The following is a 14,246-nucleotide window of genomic DNA, read 5'->3' on the forward strand; positions in this document are numbered from 1 at the left end:
CTTTTTTTAAGGTAATTTTTGTCTTTTTATGTATAAGGACATTTTGGTCTTTTTCAAGAAACGGAACAGTAAAAGAAAGTCGACCATGGGCATTTTGGTCAAAATTTGATGCGCAAAATTAACGTGGTGACTTTATTTGCAAATTGTCAAACTAGAACACTCTTTTTTGCAAATAAGGCAACGTAGAATACTTGTTTTGCAAAAACTCCTAAAAGGTATTATCCACAACTCCAACTATCATTAAAGACAAGACTGTTTTTGCTTGGATTTCAATGGCGGGAGCTGCAACCAGTTTCTCTTCTCCCCTCTCCCACCTTCACTTTCGCAAACTCACCTCCCCACCTTCAAATCTCCACTTTCTCCACTCCTCCTTTCACTTCTCTCTTTCCTCTCAAAAACCCACTTGCATCCAAATCCCCAAAACTCACATTCACCATGGAAAGGTCTTTCTCTTCTTCTTTATAACTAAATTCTCAAGCTTCCATGGAAACAGAAGGGTTCTGAAAACTCTCACCCCCTTGTTTTTTCATATTGGGCTCCTCTCATTCCTCTTCTTAGATGTTGATAGTTTGTTGGGAATTGCAAGGGGAGGGGTGCCAATATCAAAACAAGAGGCTGAGGATTTCAGTTTTTGCTAACAGGAGGAATTCTTTGTGTAGATGAATGTAGGTTTTGGGGAAGTGATAGAGGAGATAGAGGCAGCATTTTCTGAGGAAGAAATAGACGAGGAAGATGAAGAGGAGGAGGAAAGTAGTATTGATTTGCTTTTTAAATTCCTTCATAACGTGTTTAGGAAGATCTCAAAGAGGGCAAAGAAGGCCACCCGTTCTGTTTTGCCCCCAGCTATTTCTCCACAGCTGGTATAATTTCAGTGCTCTTTAAATGCAATAACCCACTTTGAATTTTTGGTAGCATGTGATCAATTGGATAGGGGAATTCTATTTGGTTTTGAATTTTGTGGGTTTTTTCTTCTTCTTTTGATTGGTTTTGTTCAAAGAACTTATCTGACTAATCTGTACTTCTCTATTTTCATGTCCTGCCTTATGTTATGTTTTCTGGTATTGTTTCTTGTAGGAAACTGTGAAATTTTATGGAAGCTGTCTTTGTTGGGTTTTATCTTATTTCTAATTGTGAGAAGTTTCTTTTGTAGTGTAGAAAAACTGAGAAATACCTTCTCATATAAGTATCAAACTCGATTTGCACCAAGCAACAAGAAGAAGTTGCAAGGAACACAATCACACAAAAGAGAAGACAAGATTTACGATGGTTCGGTTTAGGCTTATGTGAACTGGAGAAGAGTTTCACTATTTCGGTTTTGGGTTACAAACTCTCCTTCTTGGCCAAGAAACCTAATACCTCGTAACCCCAATATGTAGCTTATATATTAATGCCAAAAATTAAATCTTCCCATCATGTACATTAGTCCGTCAGGGTCCTGTATAATGCCAGAATAGAAGACATCTGCACAGCTTCTAGTTTGAGTAGGAAAGTGAGAATGTTGTAAAGAGGGATCACTAATGGGGTTTCCTAATTAGACTAGGTGTAGGTTTAGGGTTTTAGAAGAGAACCTTTATATGAAAGGTCTCTTGTAAAACCTAAACACAACGCACGTGAGGTCTCATGTGTGTTAGAGAGTTTGAGAGAAAGAAAGTATGTTTTCTTGTTCAGTGTGAGGAGAGGGAGCGTTAGAGAGAATGTGTTTCATCTTGTGAGAGAGAAGGTTGGGGTTCTGGTTTTATTGATTTGGATATCTCTTGTAATTTTGTCCTCACAATTGTCACACCAGTTACCTTCAATTTGTTAGTTTGGGGATCCAAGTTTCCATGCAACACCCTGATATTGTGCTATCAATCATGGCAATATGGGGTAGGTCTAACTACAAGAGGGTGGCATGAAGTGCTTCTGTGAATTCTTAGTGGGTGGAACTGGATGGTCCCAATAGTTCAGATTTGGCAATAAGGCATAAAATGCTCCAGAAAATTAATGAAGTAAGTTGATGCAATCCAAGGTATTGAGATCCCTCAATTCTAGGATAATTCATTTGCAAATTCCCCTTGTGGATTTGTAGTGAGTTATAAGAGTACATAACTAGCCAACAAAAGCATGCTAGAGTCCCACCCTGAACTTCTACCTACCTGTGACGAATTGTTGAAGAGTCTATAAAATCATTTCCATCAGTCTCCCAAGGTGCTTCTCCTCTGGTCCTTGTCACTGCTTTAGAACCTCTTTCCATTCCCATCAGCTGCCCCTGCCTTAGTCCCATCATTTCCTCTCTTAATCCCATTCTTCGGCTGGCTGTTGTTTTATGGAATCTCTATATTGCTCATTTTTTTGAAAGTTTTTTTTTTTTTTTGGGCATAGAATCATTGAGCTGGTATTAAATAGGAATGCATATTTATTCTGTGCGTGTGTGCGTGTATTTATTTTTGTTAGTACTAAAAAGTGCATATTTAATCTATAAATCTGTGTGTTTATATATGTTATATTATATGTATACATATATTTATTTTAGGCTACTGACATTGCACTGCCATGTTTTGATAATGATTCAAACTCACTTTGTCCTTTCTGTTTTAATTAGCTGCTAAGAGCTTTTTGGGAATTGTAATAGCTTTTGACAGTTGGTTAAATAATAAAAGACAAGGTGAGTTCTGCCCATTATCAAAATAGGGCAGTGCTAATATCAATAGCCTTTTTTTTTATGTAAGAATCTATCTTTAATCAATATGCATGTGTGTGTATAATACATACATCATAGTGTTTGTATAGCATAACCTTTTCTAAGAACCATGATTGAGGACTTCGTTTGAAGATTGAAGGGTCACTCCCTCTTATCTTCCTTTTTTGTGATGTGTGTTACAGCTGCACATTCCATATAGTACAATTCACTTTTAGGATTTACTCTTCATATGGTTGTTTTTGTCATGAAAACCCTCGACTAAGAACAGCTTTACATCTTGTAAAAGTGATTTCCTTGCAGGATGTGGGTCTTTTTTCTAATTATATCAATAACAAACAAAAAAATCATTTGCAATATTGCATTGTAGCATCTCGGGTTAACTGATTTTGCTATGCACTGTTCTATATGGTTAACACTGTCAGCTAACATTTTGCAGCTTCAGGAAAATAAATCAATTTATATACATAATTAATTCTGATTTTGTCTTTATAGTCTTATATTTAAGCTGGTGGGCTAATAATCTCTTCTTGGTGTGAGCAAGTTCAGGTGTCCTTTGCAGTTGATGGTGTTCTTCTTCTGACTGCACTTTCTGTTGCTAAAGCACTTCTTGAGGTACCGTTCATCAACTTCATAGTAAATATTGAAAAAAAAACCCATCATTTTCTGAATTCTTTAAAAAGCGATTCTTGCTAATGTATGAAGTAAGGCCCCCTTCATTCTAAAATAGATAATAAATCATTCCTTGGATGCTTGCTTGTATTTAGAATGAATATGTGCCTAAAATACTTGTATCAGGATTGGTCTTAGTGACACTCTTCTCTAAATAATTTCAACAAATCTCTTTATTCTTCTTGTCAAAATTAATCAAAATGAATGACTGCAGAAGAACCACATATAAACCAACAAATAGCAGAGCCAGAAGCACCCAACCAAAAGCCTAATGTAACAAATTCCTTAGACCCCTACTAAAAATGAGAATGATATGGCCATTTTGGAACAATTAACCAAGAATCAGAGAGATATAAAAGCACAGAAAAAAGCTTTTAAAACGGGTTCCGTTTTATGAAAAAATTGAAAACGTATATTAAAAAAATACCCTTAGTAACGGGTTAAATTTTCAAACAAATCACCATTACAGCCATCACCGGTGGCCAGATGTGACCGATGCCGATCGGAGTCTCTCTGCCCGGACAATACAGCATTGAAGGAGCATTGGTCTTCGTCGGCCGTTATAGATCACTTTCATGGCAGGGGTATAGGGCAATTTTTAGAGGGTATCCAAAGAGATCCATAGAAATATTTTGGTGAATCCACTAATCTTTCTTTTTGACATGTACTGGATCGGAAACTTGATACCCGTTTCCTCGGATTACGACACCCGCACCCATACTGATACAACATAGTCTGTCATCAATGTTGTGGATTATGAGATAGTCCAATTAGTTAAACTAGATAGTTGATTGATTAGTGATAATCTAATCTCAATTTTTCTTTACAGGTGGTGTGCACCCTTGGAGGCACTGTCTTCGTCGTAATTCTTCTCCTACGTCTAATCTGGGCCACAGTTTCGCATTTCCAGTCGAGTGGAAATAGTCTCGACCACGGTGGAGCCTATAATACAACACAACCCACGTCATGAACAATCCAGTAACTGCAGGGACATTTCATTTACTGAACTCTCTCCTTCAGCATACTGTTGTAGGATGGTTGGTTCTTAAGAAAATTAGGTACCCTAAACTTAATCTGTACAGAGTTGCATCAAAATAACCATTCAAAAAAAAAGAGTTGCATCAAAATTCCAAAGTTGATACTTCATGAAATTGGGTATTACCAATGGAAATAGCAAAGCAATTATTCATAGAAGCAAGAATTCAATGAGTTTGGATCTTGATGAATTGTATAAAGGAAATTTGTATGAGAGTCAGAACAAATGCACTTGTTGTATTGAGTCTGAAATAGTCCTTACATTTTCATATGATCAAAGTACTGGTGACAGTTTTTGTGAGAAAAAACTATTTTTTTGACAAAAACTAAGGGGCTGTTTGGAGACTTGGATTTTAGAATCCAGGTTTTAGTTTGAAGCTGGTGTAAAATTCTGGATTTTACAATCCATTATCCTGGATTTTAAGTAAGAAATCCAGGTTTTAGAAATCTCTCCCCATCCTGAGATTTCTAAAAACCTGGAAGCACGGGACAATCTCCTACTCTCTCGCTCAACGAAAAGAGGGGCGAGAAATCAGAAAATGACAGGCGGTCACCTTCTTCTCTCGTCTCCCATCCAGAATTTTGAGGAAATCCAAGATCTTAAAATATTGATATCCAAACGACCCCTGAGGGAATTTTGGTCGTTTTGATTAGGATTCAATATGTATGTCAATGCCAGCTATAAATTCATTAAATAATTCAGTTTTAGTTTATCTTAAATGGTATTTGAATCTTTCAAATTCTGTCATACACATGGCAAGTGTGTTTGGTGAACAGGACCATTGATGTGGTGGGCCATCAATAAGAAACCTAGTGGGGTCTAGATCCTATGCCAGAGATTCCGTCCACAGGATCAAGCATAGTTTCAAAACTCACACGAGTAGGGGGTTGAGCCTGTAGGTCATTGGTAGAGCCAACATGAACAATATTCTTAATAGGATCCTCTGTTCAGGTTTACTAGTACAGTGACGAACAGGAAATCCTAACAAGATGGCATTTGAAGACAAGAATAATTCTTTTTTTCTTTTTTTGAATGGTAAGACAAGAATAATTATATATCATCAATTCAATGGAAATGGAGACTGTTCAAATGTTAAATCTGAGCTTGACCATATTAACAGACATAGCTCCACACTGACTGAAGAAAACGATATTGAGAACAGATCTTCTAAGAACCAACATAACTGATTTGCAACCATTGACTTGGTATGCATTCTGGCTGATGATCTTATTGCTAATTGGTGAGGATTTCAAGAATTATGTTGCTCTTTCAAAGCCACCACCAACCTGCATATGCAGCCACTCTGGTGGTGATCCCTGACCATATTCCCTCGTTGCTTGTGAGCCGAACGCCATACCAGAGGTATCAAATGTCTGCACACCAAAATAACTTGTTATATATGGGAAATTATGGCTACTCAAAAAAAAAATATGGGAAATGATATCTGCACTCCCTTGCTTTGATAATAGTATTCCTTGCTTCATTTAATGCCTTTGTGATAGGCCATCAATAACTTTCTTTGAATTGTAATAGCTTATAAAATCTAATCGGAGAAATGTGACATAAAGCGAGTGCAATTATCAGAACATGTGTGTGGATACTATTTCCCTTTCATTATATATGTGTGTGTGTGTGTCATGTGTGCGTGTGCGTGTGCATGAATGCTTTCATGTATGTAGGTATATAGGAATTATAGAATGAAAGCAGAGTTCAATCTATCCAATACTGATTGCTGATGAAAATCTAGATATTGATGAGAAACAAACTACCAAAAGACAATAGTTTTACTATTTGGATCAGCTTAATTTGGCACTAGGTCAGTAACATATTAATAAAAATATTTATGTGCACTGGCAGACAGGCTAACTCAACAAAAAAATTACCATAATGTTTTTTTTTAGCGGCAAAAATTACCATAATGTTATATACATGTTCATACACAATGAAGTTCAAGACAAGCAAGATCACTGGTCATTCGATGCCTAAGAACACGAATCACATGAAAGTGAAAAGGAAAAAGGGAACAGAGGAAATCGAAGATAGCTCATTGAATTACCTTGTTCTGATTTGGATCAATTCAATGTTGGACCCCAGGTTTCGTTCAGACTAATATATAAAAGTTCAATAGGTTATCACAACACAAGCAACCTTCAAGGACTCCTGAATGCTAGAATCTGGGTTGAAATAGAAAGTGTTAAAGTATAAAAGATAAATAACGCCTTTCTCCAACAACTTAAGATTTTGGAGAAGTTGGTAAGTTAACATGGTATCAGAGCCAAAAGTCTCGAGTTCAAACCTCCCGGATAGCAAAAATCCACACGCGACGGTCTGCCCAAAGTGGGACCACATGTGCCACGTGTTTGCCAAGTGGGCCACACGTGCAGGGGAGTGTTAAAGTATAAAAGATAAATAACGCCTTTCTCCAACAGCTTAAGCTTTTGGAGAAGTTGGTAAGTTAACAGAAAGCATGCTGCCTTTCAAATATACCACATTGAAGGAGTCTTCCTCCACAATAACTCTACACATATCTCTCGAGTCAGTGGTACTGATTCCTTGTAACACCGCCCTTATTTCCCTCCTCACTGGAGTCCTTGACCTCGATGAGGCTCAAAAATCCCACCCGGTGGATCATGAATCATCTCTGAGAATTCCCCCTATTCCTACCAGACCAGGGTTATCAATGCTCGATCCATCAAAAATTAACTTTAACCAACCTAGATCTAGAGGGTTCCATCTAGGTATATCGACTGAATCCTTTCCTTGCTTGAAAAGACCTCCTTCCAACACTGGATGAGGTTTGTGCTACCTCGTTGGAGTCCTTGACCTCGATGAGGCCCAAAAAGCCCACCCTGTGGATCATGAATCATCTCTGAGAATTCCCCCTACTCCTACCGGACCAGGGTTATCAATGCTCAATCCGTCAAAAATTAACTTCAACCAACCTAGATCTAGAGGGTTCCATCTAGGTATATCGACTGAATCCTTTCCTTGCTTGAAAAGACCTCCTTCCAACACTGGATGAGGTTTGTGCTAGAGGAGAACTTGAAGCAAGGTAGGATCCTCACTCAAGAGATAATAAGCGAAATGGCCTTCATGTAAATTAAATATGGACCTTTCGCTTGCGGTCATTTAGGGAGAGGATAAAAAAGTGTGGCCATGGTTTGCGGTTTATGATATGGTGTTAGCTGAGAGTGCCGCTAATATAGGACATCTTTGTTGTGACTAGAAAGGAAACACTAATGGTCTGTAATTGAGGATCAAAGAGATATAGTCTATGTGATGCCAATGAGGCGGAGGCCAGGGGTCTTCTTTTTGGACTGAAATGGTATGTCACACATAACTTAGGTCCCTTGATTTTGGAAGGAGATTCCTCCAATGCTATTGCTTGGGCCAAGAATAAAAGCGGTGGACCGTGGAGAATCTACCAACTGCTTGATGAGATACGGAACTTAGCACGCATTATCCGACCCCAGTTTGTTCACCAGAGGCGATCGGCAAATTCCTTGGCTGACGGTCTGTCCAAATGTGGTGTTGATTTACCATCTATTACTGTAACCACTTTGGATATTGGTGCAATGTAATGCCATCTTATATTGTACATGTTTTTGGGACACCTTGTCCCTATTCTGTACTTTGACTCTTTGGTAATGGAATGATATTGTTACTTTTCAAAAAAAAAAAACAGAGAGATATATGGGTGAGTTTTCCTGGTGTCAATCGTGGGTCAGATGAGGTTTTTAATGCTTATTTTACCCCTCTTATTCTTACATCCGAGAAGGCTATTGAACTTCACTCACCACATTTGCCTCTTATGTGTATACTGTATAATATTACATCCAAGATCTTGGCCTCTCAAATTGAGAGCAAAATAGGCACCCTGGCTGCCCCAATCAAAGTGGTCTCGTATTCTCCTTGCTAGTCGTTAAATAGTTGGTGTTCTGGTGGCTAATGAGGTAATTAATGCCACAAACATGTTACATTCTAGGAGTAAAATTGACAAGACCAACCATTGAAAAGAAGTTTAAGATCAAATTGAATGGATTTTCTTTATGTGGATCCTAGAGAAAATGGGATTAGGTTTCAAGTAGAGAAAGTGATTCGGATGCATCTAGGTCATTCAGTACTTTTATAGGATATTAAGATTGGTAATGGTGATCCATCAATTTGCCACCTTCAATGCATTGGCGCCACACTTCTCCACGTCGAAGCCGTCTTAGATAAGTACATTAATTAAGTTTCCCAATGGGAATTATTTTGAGAAAATTCTAGGTCCATAGAATTAGCGATCAAGGAAAGATTATATAAATAATTGCTTATTTATTCAATTGATTTTGAATGAGGATACCCATGACTTGAATAGGATCAAGAACCATTAGTTGAGATCATTGTTTAAAAACTCCCCACATCAATCATTGACTCACCCAAGTCAACTCAGTTTTGGCATAGTAGTGCCACATCACCAGCCTATTTACCCACTTACAGGACACCTAATCAATAACTAACACCCACGAACATAAAATACATAAGCATAACCAAATGAAAACACTTTGTAACTACCTCATATACACCACAACACTTTCAGACAGACCACAATGCTAACACTTTACGTAAGGATTCTCTACTTACGAATAATATGTATCACATATAACTATGACCTTATGATACTCTCCTATAGAAATATGCATGTATTGCATATCGAGAAGGTAAACACGTTGCTTGATAAGCTGGTAAAACTATGGAGCTATGAGTAAATATTTGAAACGTTGGCATTATGTTACAGAATCTTGATTTAGTGTTTGTTTGACTCTATTGGATTCCTTTTTTGTCTTCACTTCTCTCCTAAATAAAACTTTTCTTCACTTGATCAACAAGAAAAAAAAAATGCTTTTTTAAACAAAAATTACTTCATCTTAGTGTTACTCAACTTACATCTTTAACTGGAAAGCCTTCAATGCTGGAGATCATTCTTGAATTAACTGTTTCAAGCTTCATTGACAAAAACTACAAAAAAACAGTAATTATGACTCAGATTCAACAGTGAAAAGAATATCAACACGACTTAGCAATTCATAAAACAGTTGACAATGCATACCTCAACCTGATGCTGTAGTGATTGGATGTAATTAATTATTTCATCTAGAACCATTGCTTTGCCAATGACCTGATCACAATAACCTCTGTGAGAAATTTTCAGCAAAAGCTAGCATTTATGTTACTTGGAGATGTCAAATATTGTAAGCTTATTAAAATGGGTAAAATAGGAGGGAGAGGGTTTGCAATTTTTCCCAAGTCTTTTTTATTTTTTTCGTATTTTTAAACATTTAACAAGTACCCATCTCAGACCCTGGTAAAAAGGACTAACATACAATAAAAAACATGGCAACAATTATACTGCACCTTATTACATCCGGGGACCAGATCTTGGAGAATCTTCATACGCTCACTGATTTTTTCTCTCCTAGCCTGTCCAAAGTATGAACTCCGGTCACAGCAGGTAGTTGGATTGAGTGGATCAGATTTTTTTTTCTTTCTATTAAATATTTTACATTTTCCCCATCTATGTGTCGAACAATTACAGGTGATTAGTAGCGAAAATGCAACTACTATAGCCATTTTGGATCTAAATCCCATTCTTTGCTGGTAATCTCAAACATTTCCAAAAATCATTATTGGGTATTGAGGAAAAGTCATGATCCTAAATCACAAAATTAAAAAAAAAGAAAAAAAAAAGAAGGAAAAGTCATTACCCTCTCTGCTAGACTGTGACTGTCAGTGGCTTGACCCCTTCTTGCTCTCACATGGATGTAGTCTTGCTTTGGTGCCCCGGAGGGCTGTGCACTCTGTTTGGCCGGCTTGTTACCTTTGCCCAAACTCACTTCCACCTCAGCTTTTGAATCCCCATTTTCATCCCTAGATCCCACCACTTTGAGACGCTTCCTATTGCAATCAGTCTGCTCAGAACAGAAACCAAAAGTACCACGGTAAGAACAAAAAACCAATTGCCATTAAAAAAATGACAAATATCCAAGTCTAGATGCGCTTTCAGCTATATCTTTCTTGTAATATGATTGGTTAGAGGCAATTTTTTATGTCCTCTTGTATCTTTTATCCTTAATAGTAAATATTAATAAAATTTAAGGTGTCACCTCGGGTCCCTAGATAAATTCCCGGTTAAAAAATCAAAACAAAAAAAAGTATCCAAGTCTAGATACCCAATAACAGACACTCCAAAGAAAATCACAAAGGCAACCAATCTCTTACAACTCAATTCACAACAAATCCAGCTTCTGAACATATGAATACACATTGTAACATCCGAATTATCCGAGCTTAAAACACACCATAATCTCAAAAGCATTTATAATTATGAACCGAATTCAGGTCAGTATTCTTCTGAACCTATCTAAAATCTTTATGTCATGACACTCTTCTTAGTAATACACTAAAAGGGCAGGGGAAGTTCCCAAGTACTGAGTTACCAATAAGAACCAAGAAATGGCGCATTGTAACACCCGAATTACCTGAGCCTAAAACACGTCATAATCTCAAAAGCATTCAAAATTATGATCAGAATTCAGGTCAGTATTGATATCTACGTACTAAAATCTTTCTGTAATGTCACTCTTCTTAGTAATACACTGAATTACCAATAAGAACAGAGAAATCAAGAAAATACCAACCATGTCATTGCCACTACTGGAAGAAACAAGCTCCGATGACTCGTCTGCGTCTCTCCGCTTCCTACCTCCACGACTCTCCGTAACCGTCGATCCCTCGACCGACACATCCCAGTTATTAGATTCCGTCCCCGCCTCCGAAAAACCCAAATTCTGCCCTAAATTCTTCCTCCTCGGCCCAATCTGAATCCCACCAATGCCGCCGGAATCGAGCGGGAACTGCCAAATATCAGTGAATCTGTACGATGAAGAGGCAGTGTTTGGAGAATGTAATGATCGATCCATGTCCCAAACCCTAAATTGAAGAGAAAAAAAGACCAAACCAGACTAGAAGGAGCTCAATTTCTCTCATCCAGCTACTTCACATTGCTTCTGATTCTCAAAGATAAGCATTGTTTTAGAAACCCTAAATTTTCTGAAAAAAGTTGTTTTTTTTTTTCCTAGTTCGTGTGCATTTGAAGTTGAGTGAGAGCTCCTTTATTTAAAACGGAAATGGAGAGGAGAGTTAACGGAATGGAATTTGGGAGGACCGTTGAAAAGAGTAGGAGAAGGGCAAAGGGGTCATTGTTGGAAAACATATAGGCGCACATAACGGTGCGCATGTTAGCAAAATGAACAACGAATCTTCGGATCGTGTGACGTGGAGGGGAGGGGTGCGCACTACGCCCACCCCAATGATCTAGTGAGAAAGACATCGGGACTAGAAAAAGGAATGAATTTGGATTTCAGTGTATGGGGCGGAAAACACGAGTTTGGAGGAGTACGAGTAGAGTGAAGCACGAAATTAATCCGACGGCTGTAAAATGATTGATCTTAGTGAGTAGGGAGCAGATGATTGACCCATTATTAGAACATTCCCACATTAGTCACATTTTTTCTTCCTGAGAGACAAGCTTTTTAAATAGTCCAAACCATTTATACATTGGACCTTGTCATAGATGGGCCATGGATAAAAATCCATCACATTAGATTAGACCTATCAACGGATTCATACACTATCATTTTGATCCAACCCTCTATGTGGGTGGAATATAGACAAATGATGTGGCTCTATTGGAGTATCTCTCTTGCCACACAGGGATACTTGCATGGGACTCAGATTCTCTATAAATATTCCATCAAATTGTCAGAGGGATGCTTGGAAAACGAGATTTCATTTGAGAGGAATCTAGAACTCGCTCTGTTTGGTTGCTTGCTTTGGGGAGATTGTAGGAGTTTCAAATGCATGAGATCTCCCAGAGGTCTTCCCGAAGCATGTTTGGTTGTCATTTACACCTTTGACCACTAGCCAACTTCTAGACACCATTATTTGTTTTTATCCTAGGTGGCGCCTACGTGGCTAAGATGTTTTTATCCTTAGTGTGGTCCGTACAGTACTTTTTGAAAAACACAGGACTATAAGGGCTTACACCATATAAAATCTCATAAAACATATAACATAACAAGCGATTTGCTAGGGACCATTGCAGAAGGCATTTCGCGGCTGGGCTGCTGCTTGTGAGAGCAGCCAAATGTGGATCAAATTTTGTCTTATTCATTTAATTCATATGATGTGGCTGCCCTCACAAGCAACAGCCCAGCTGCAAAATGCGATGGCCCCTAGCAAAGCACACATAAGAAAACTAGGGGGAACAAATTTCATTTGAATGACACGAATCAAATGAACAAAATCTCCATCCAAGGCGTTAGTTCTCGTCTTCATTGTACATGTTTCTTCGTCTTCATTCGCCATTGTGTGATTGTGTTAATGAATCCAAACTGAAAGGGTACATTAAATCTTTTCTCTATACAACATTTTAATTATATAAAATAATAAGGGATTTGCTAACATCAATCACAAAAGGCATTCTGCGGATGGGTTGTTGCATGCCGGAGCATCCACCACATGAATGAAAACAAAATCTGCTGAAAAGTGAGCCTGAGTAGATGCTAACAAATCCCAATAATAATAGAACCTAGGACATTTTGACGGACACGAAGGCCTTGTTCGTTTAAGATTATTGCAACCGATTGTGAGTCTAAAACCAATTATTGGGCTCAAAATTGCATTTAATTTTGAGCCCAGTAATTGGCTTTGGACGGGCAATCGGTTGACATAATCTTAAACGAACAGGGGCTAATTATAAATGGGTTTTGCTAACAAGTGGCCTTGGGAGCATTTAAAGCACCTATTTTCATGTACCCACGCTTTTATTCTCAAACACACATTTATTATTACAGAACCATTTCCCACAATTTCATTTATCTAGGAAACATTAAATTTGTTGTTTATATGCCGGAAATAGAATTTCAACATAAGAGATATGTGCATTGGGAGAGGGTCTGGTTTTTACAAAAATACCCCCATTATGAGAAAATAACAAGAATACCCCTATCTCATAAAAGATAATAGCCAAAGTACCTTAACCCATTTTCCATGAGATTGAAATATTTTATTATTTTATATGAGATAAGTTTATTTTTGTCATTTTTATGAGATAGTGTATTTTGTCATTTTTATGAGAAAGTGTACTTTGTTCATAGGATTGATGATCCTAACCTTCCAATCTATGCATTTTTTTTTATATTGTGGTGTCCATTTTAAACTTCCTCAAATCAAAGGGTTAAGATCATTCAATGGAGAAGATTTTATGGGCCCACACTATCTACATCAGGGCCCAACAAATGAATGGTTGGATCACCCAAACAATGTCGGCACTAGTATTTGTTTCATTTGTTGGGGGTGTGCCTAGAAAATATTTTTCATAAGATGATCCTAACCCCCCGATCTATGAAGTTTTTTTTATATTGCAGTGTCCATTTTAAACCTCCCAAATCAAAGGGTATCATTCTATGGAGAAGATTTTATAAGAGAATAAAATTAGATCTAAATTAGAGAATAAAATTAGATTTGAGATCTAATATTCTCTAATAGTTTTTACAGGCCCACACTATCTACATCAGGGCCCAACAAAATGAATGGTTGGATCACCAAAAAAATGCGGCCACTAGTATTTTTGTCGGGTTGCATGTACGTGCAGAGCCGTCCACAATATAAATTCTCTTGCATTAGATAGGGTATTTTTTATTATTTTCTATGAGATATAAGTATATTGATATTTTTTATGAGTGAGTGATACTTTGATCATTTTCTATGAGATGGGGTCTTTTTATTTTCCATGATATATGAGTATTTTTTAATATT

At 37.5% G+C, this 14,246-nt stretch overlaps 2 protein-coding genes across 3 annotated transcripts; one reads left to right on the forward strand and one right to left on the reverse strand.

The window, feature by feature from the left end:
• The first annotated feature begins 223 nt into the window (after positions 1-223).
• LOC143845986 (uncharacterized) lies at positions 224-4,687 on the forward strand. Its single transcript, XM_077354389.1, has 4 exons — positions 224-443; positions 660-860; positions 3,227-3,292; positions 4,179-4,687. The coding sequence occupies exons 1-4, from the start codon at positions 273-275 to the stop codon at positions 4,317-4,319; spliced, it is 579 nt and encodes a 192-aa protein (XP_077210504.1). The 5' UTR covers positions 224-272; the 3' UTR covers positions 4,320-4,687.
• Positions 4,688-9,269: 4,582 nt separating this feature from the next.
• On the reverse strand, positions 9,270-11,613 carry LOC143845547 (transcription factor bHLH79-like). Of its 2 annotated transcripts, XM_077353924.1 has the most exons (5): positions 11,066-11,610; positions 10,133-10,336; positions 9,783-9,848; positions 9,478-9,546; positions 9,270-9,386 (listed from the first exon to the last, which is right to left on the reverse strand). In XM_077353924.1, the coding sequence occupies exons 1-5, from the start codon at positions 11,345-11,347 to the stop codon at positions 9,306-9,308; spliced, it is 702 nt and encodes a 233-aa protein (XP_077210039.1). In that variant the 5' UTR covers positions 11,348-11,610; the 3' UTR covers positions 9,270-9,305. The 2 variants fall into 2 exon arrangements, with proteins under 2 accessions (XP_077210039.1, XP_077210040.1); XM_077353925.1 differs by lacking the exon at positions 9,783-9,848 and having other exon boundaries at positions 11,066-11,613.
• Between the last annotated feature and the right edge of the window lie 2,633 nt (positions 11,614-14,246).

Source organism: Tasmannia lanceolata, unplaced genomic scaffold (assembly GCF_043159265.1).
Source record: "Tasmannia lanceolata isolate RefF3 unplaced genomic scaffold, GAP_Taslan_0.1 ptg000015l, whole genome shotgun sequence".
NCBI classification, from domain to species: domain Eukaryota; kingdom Viridiplantae; phylum Streptophyta; class Magnoliopsida; order Canellales; family Winteraceae; genus Tasmannia; species Tasmannia lanceolata.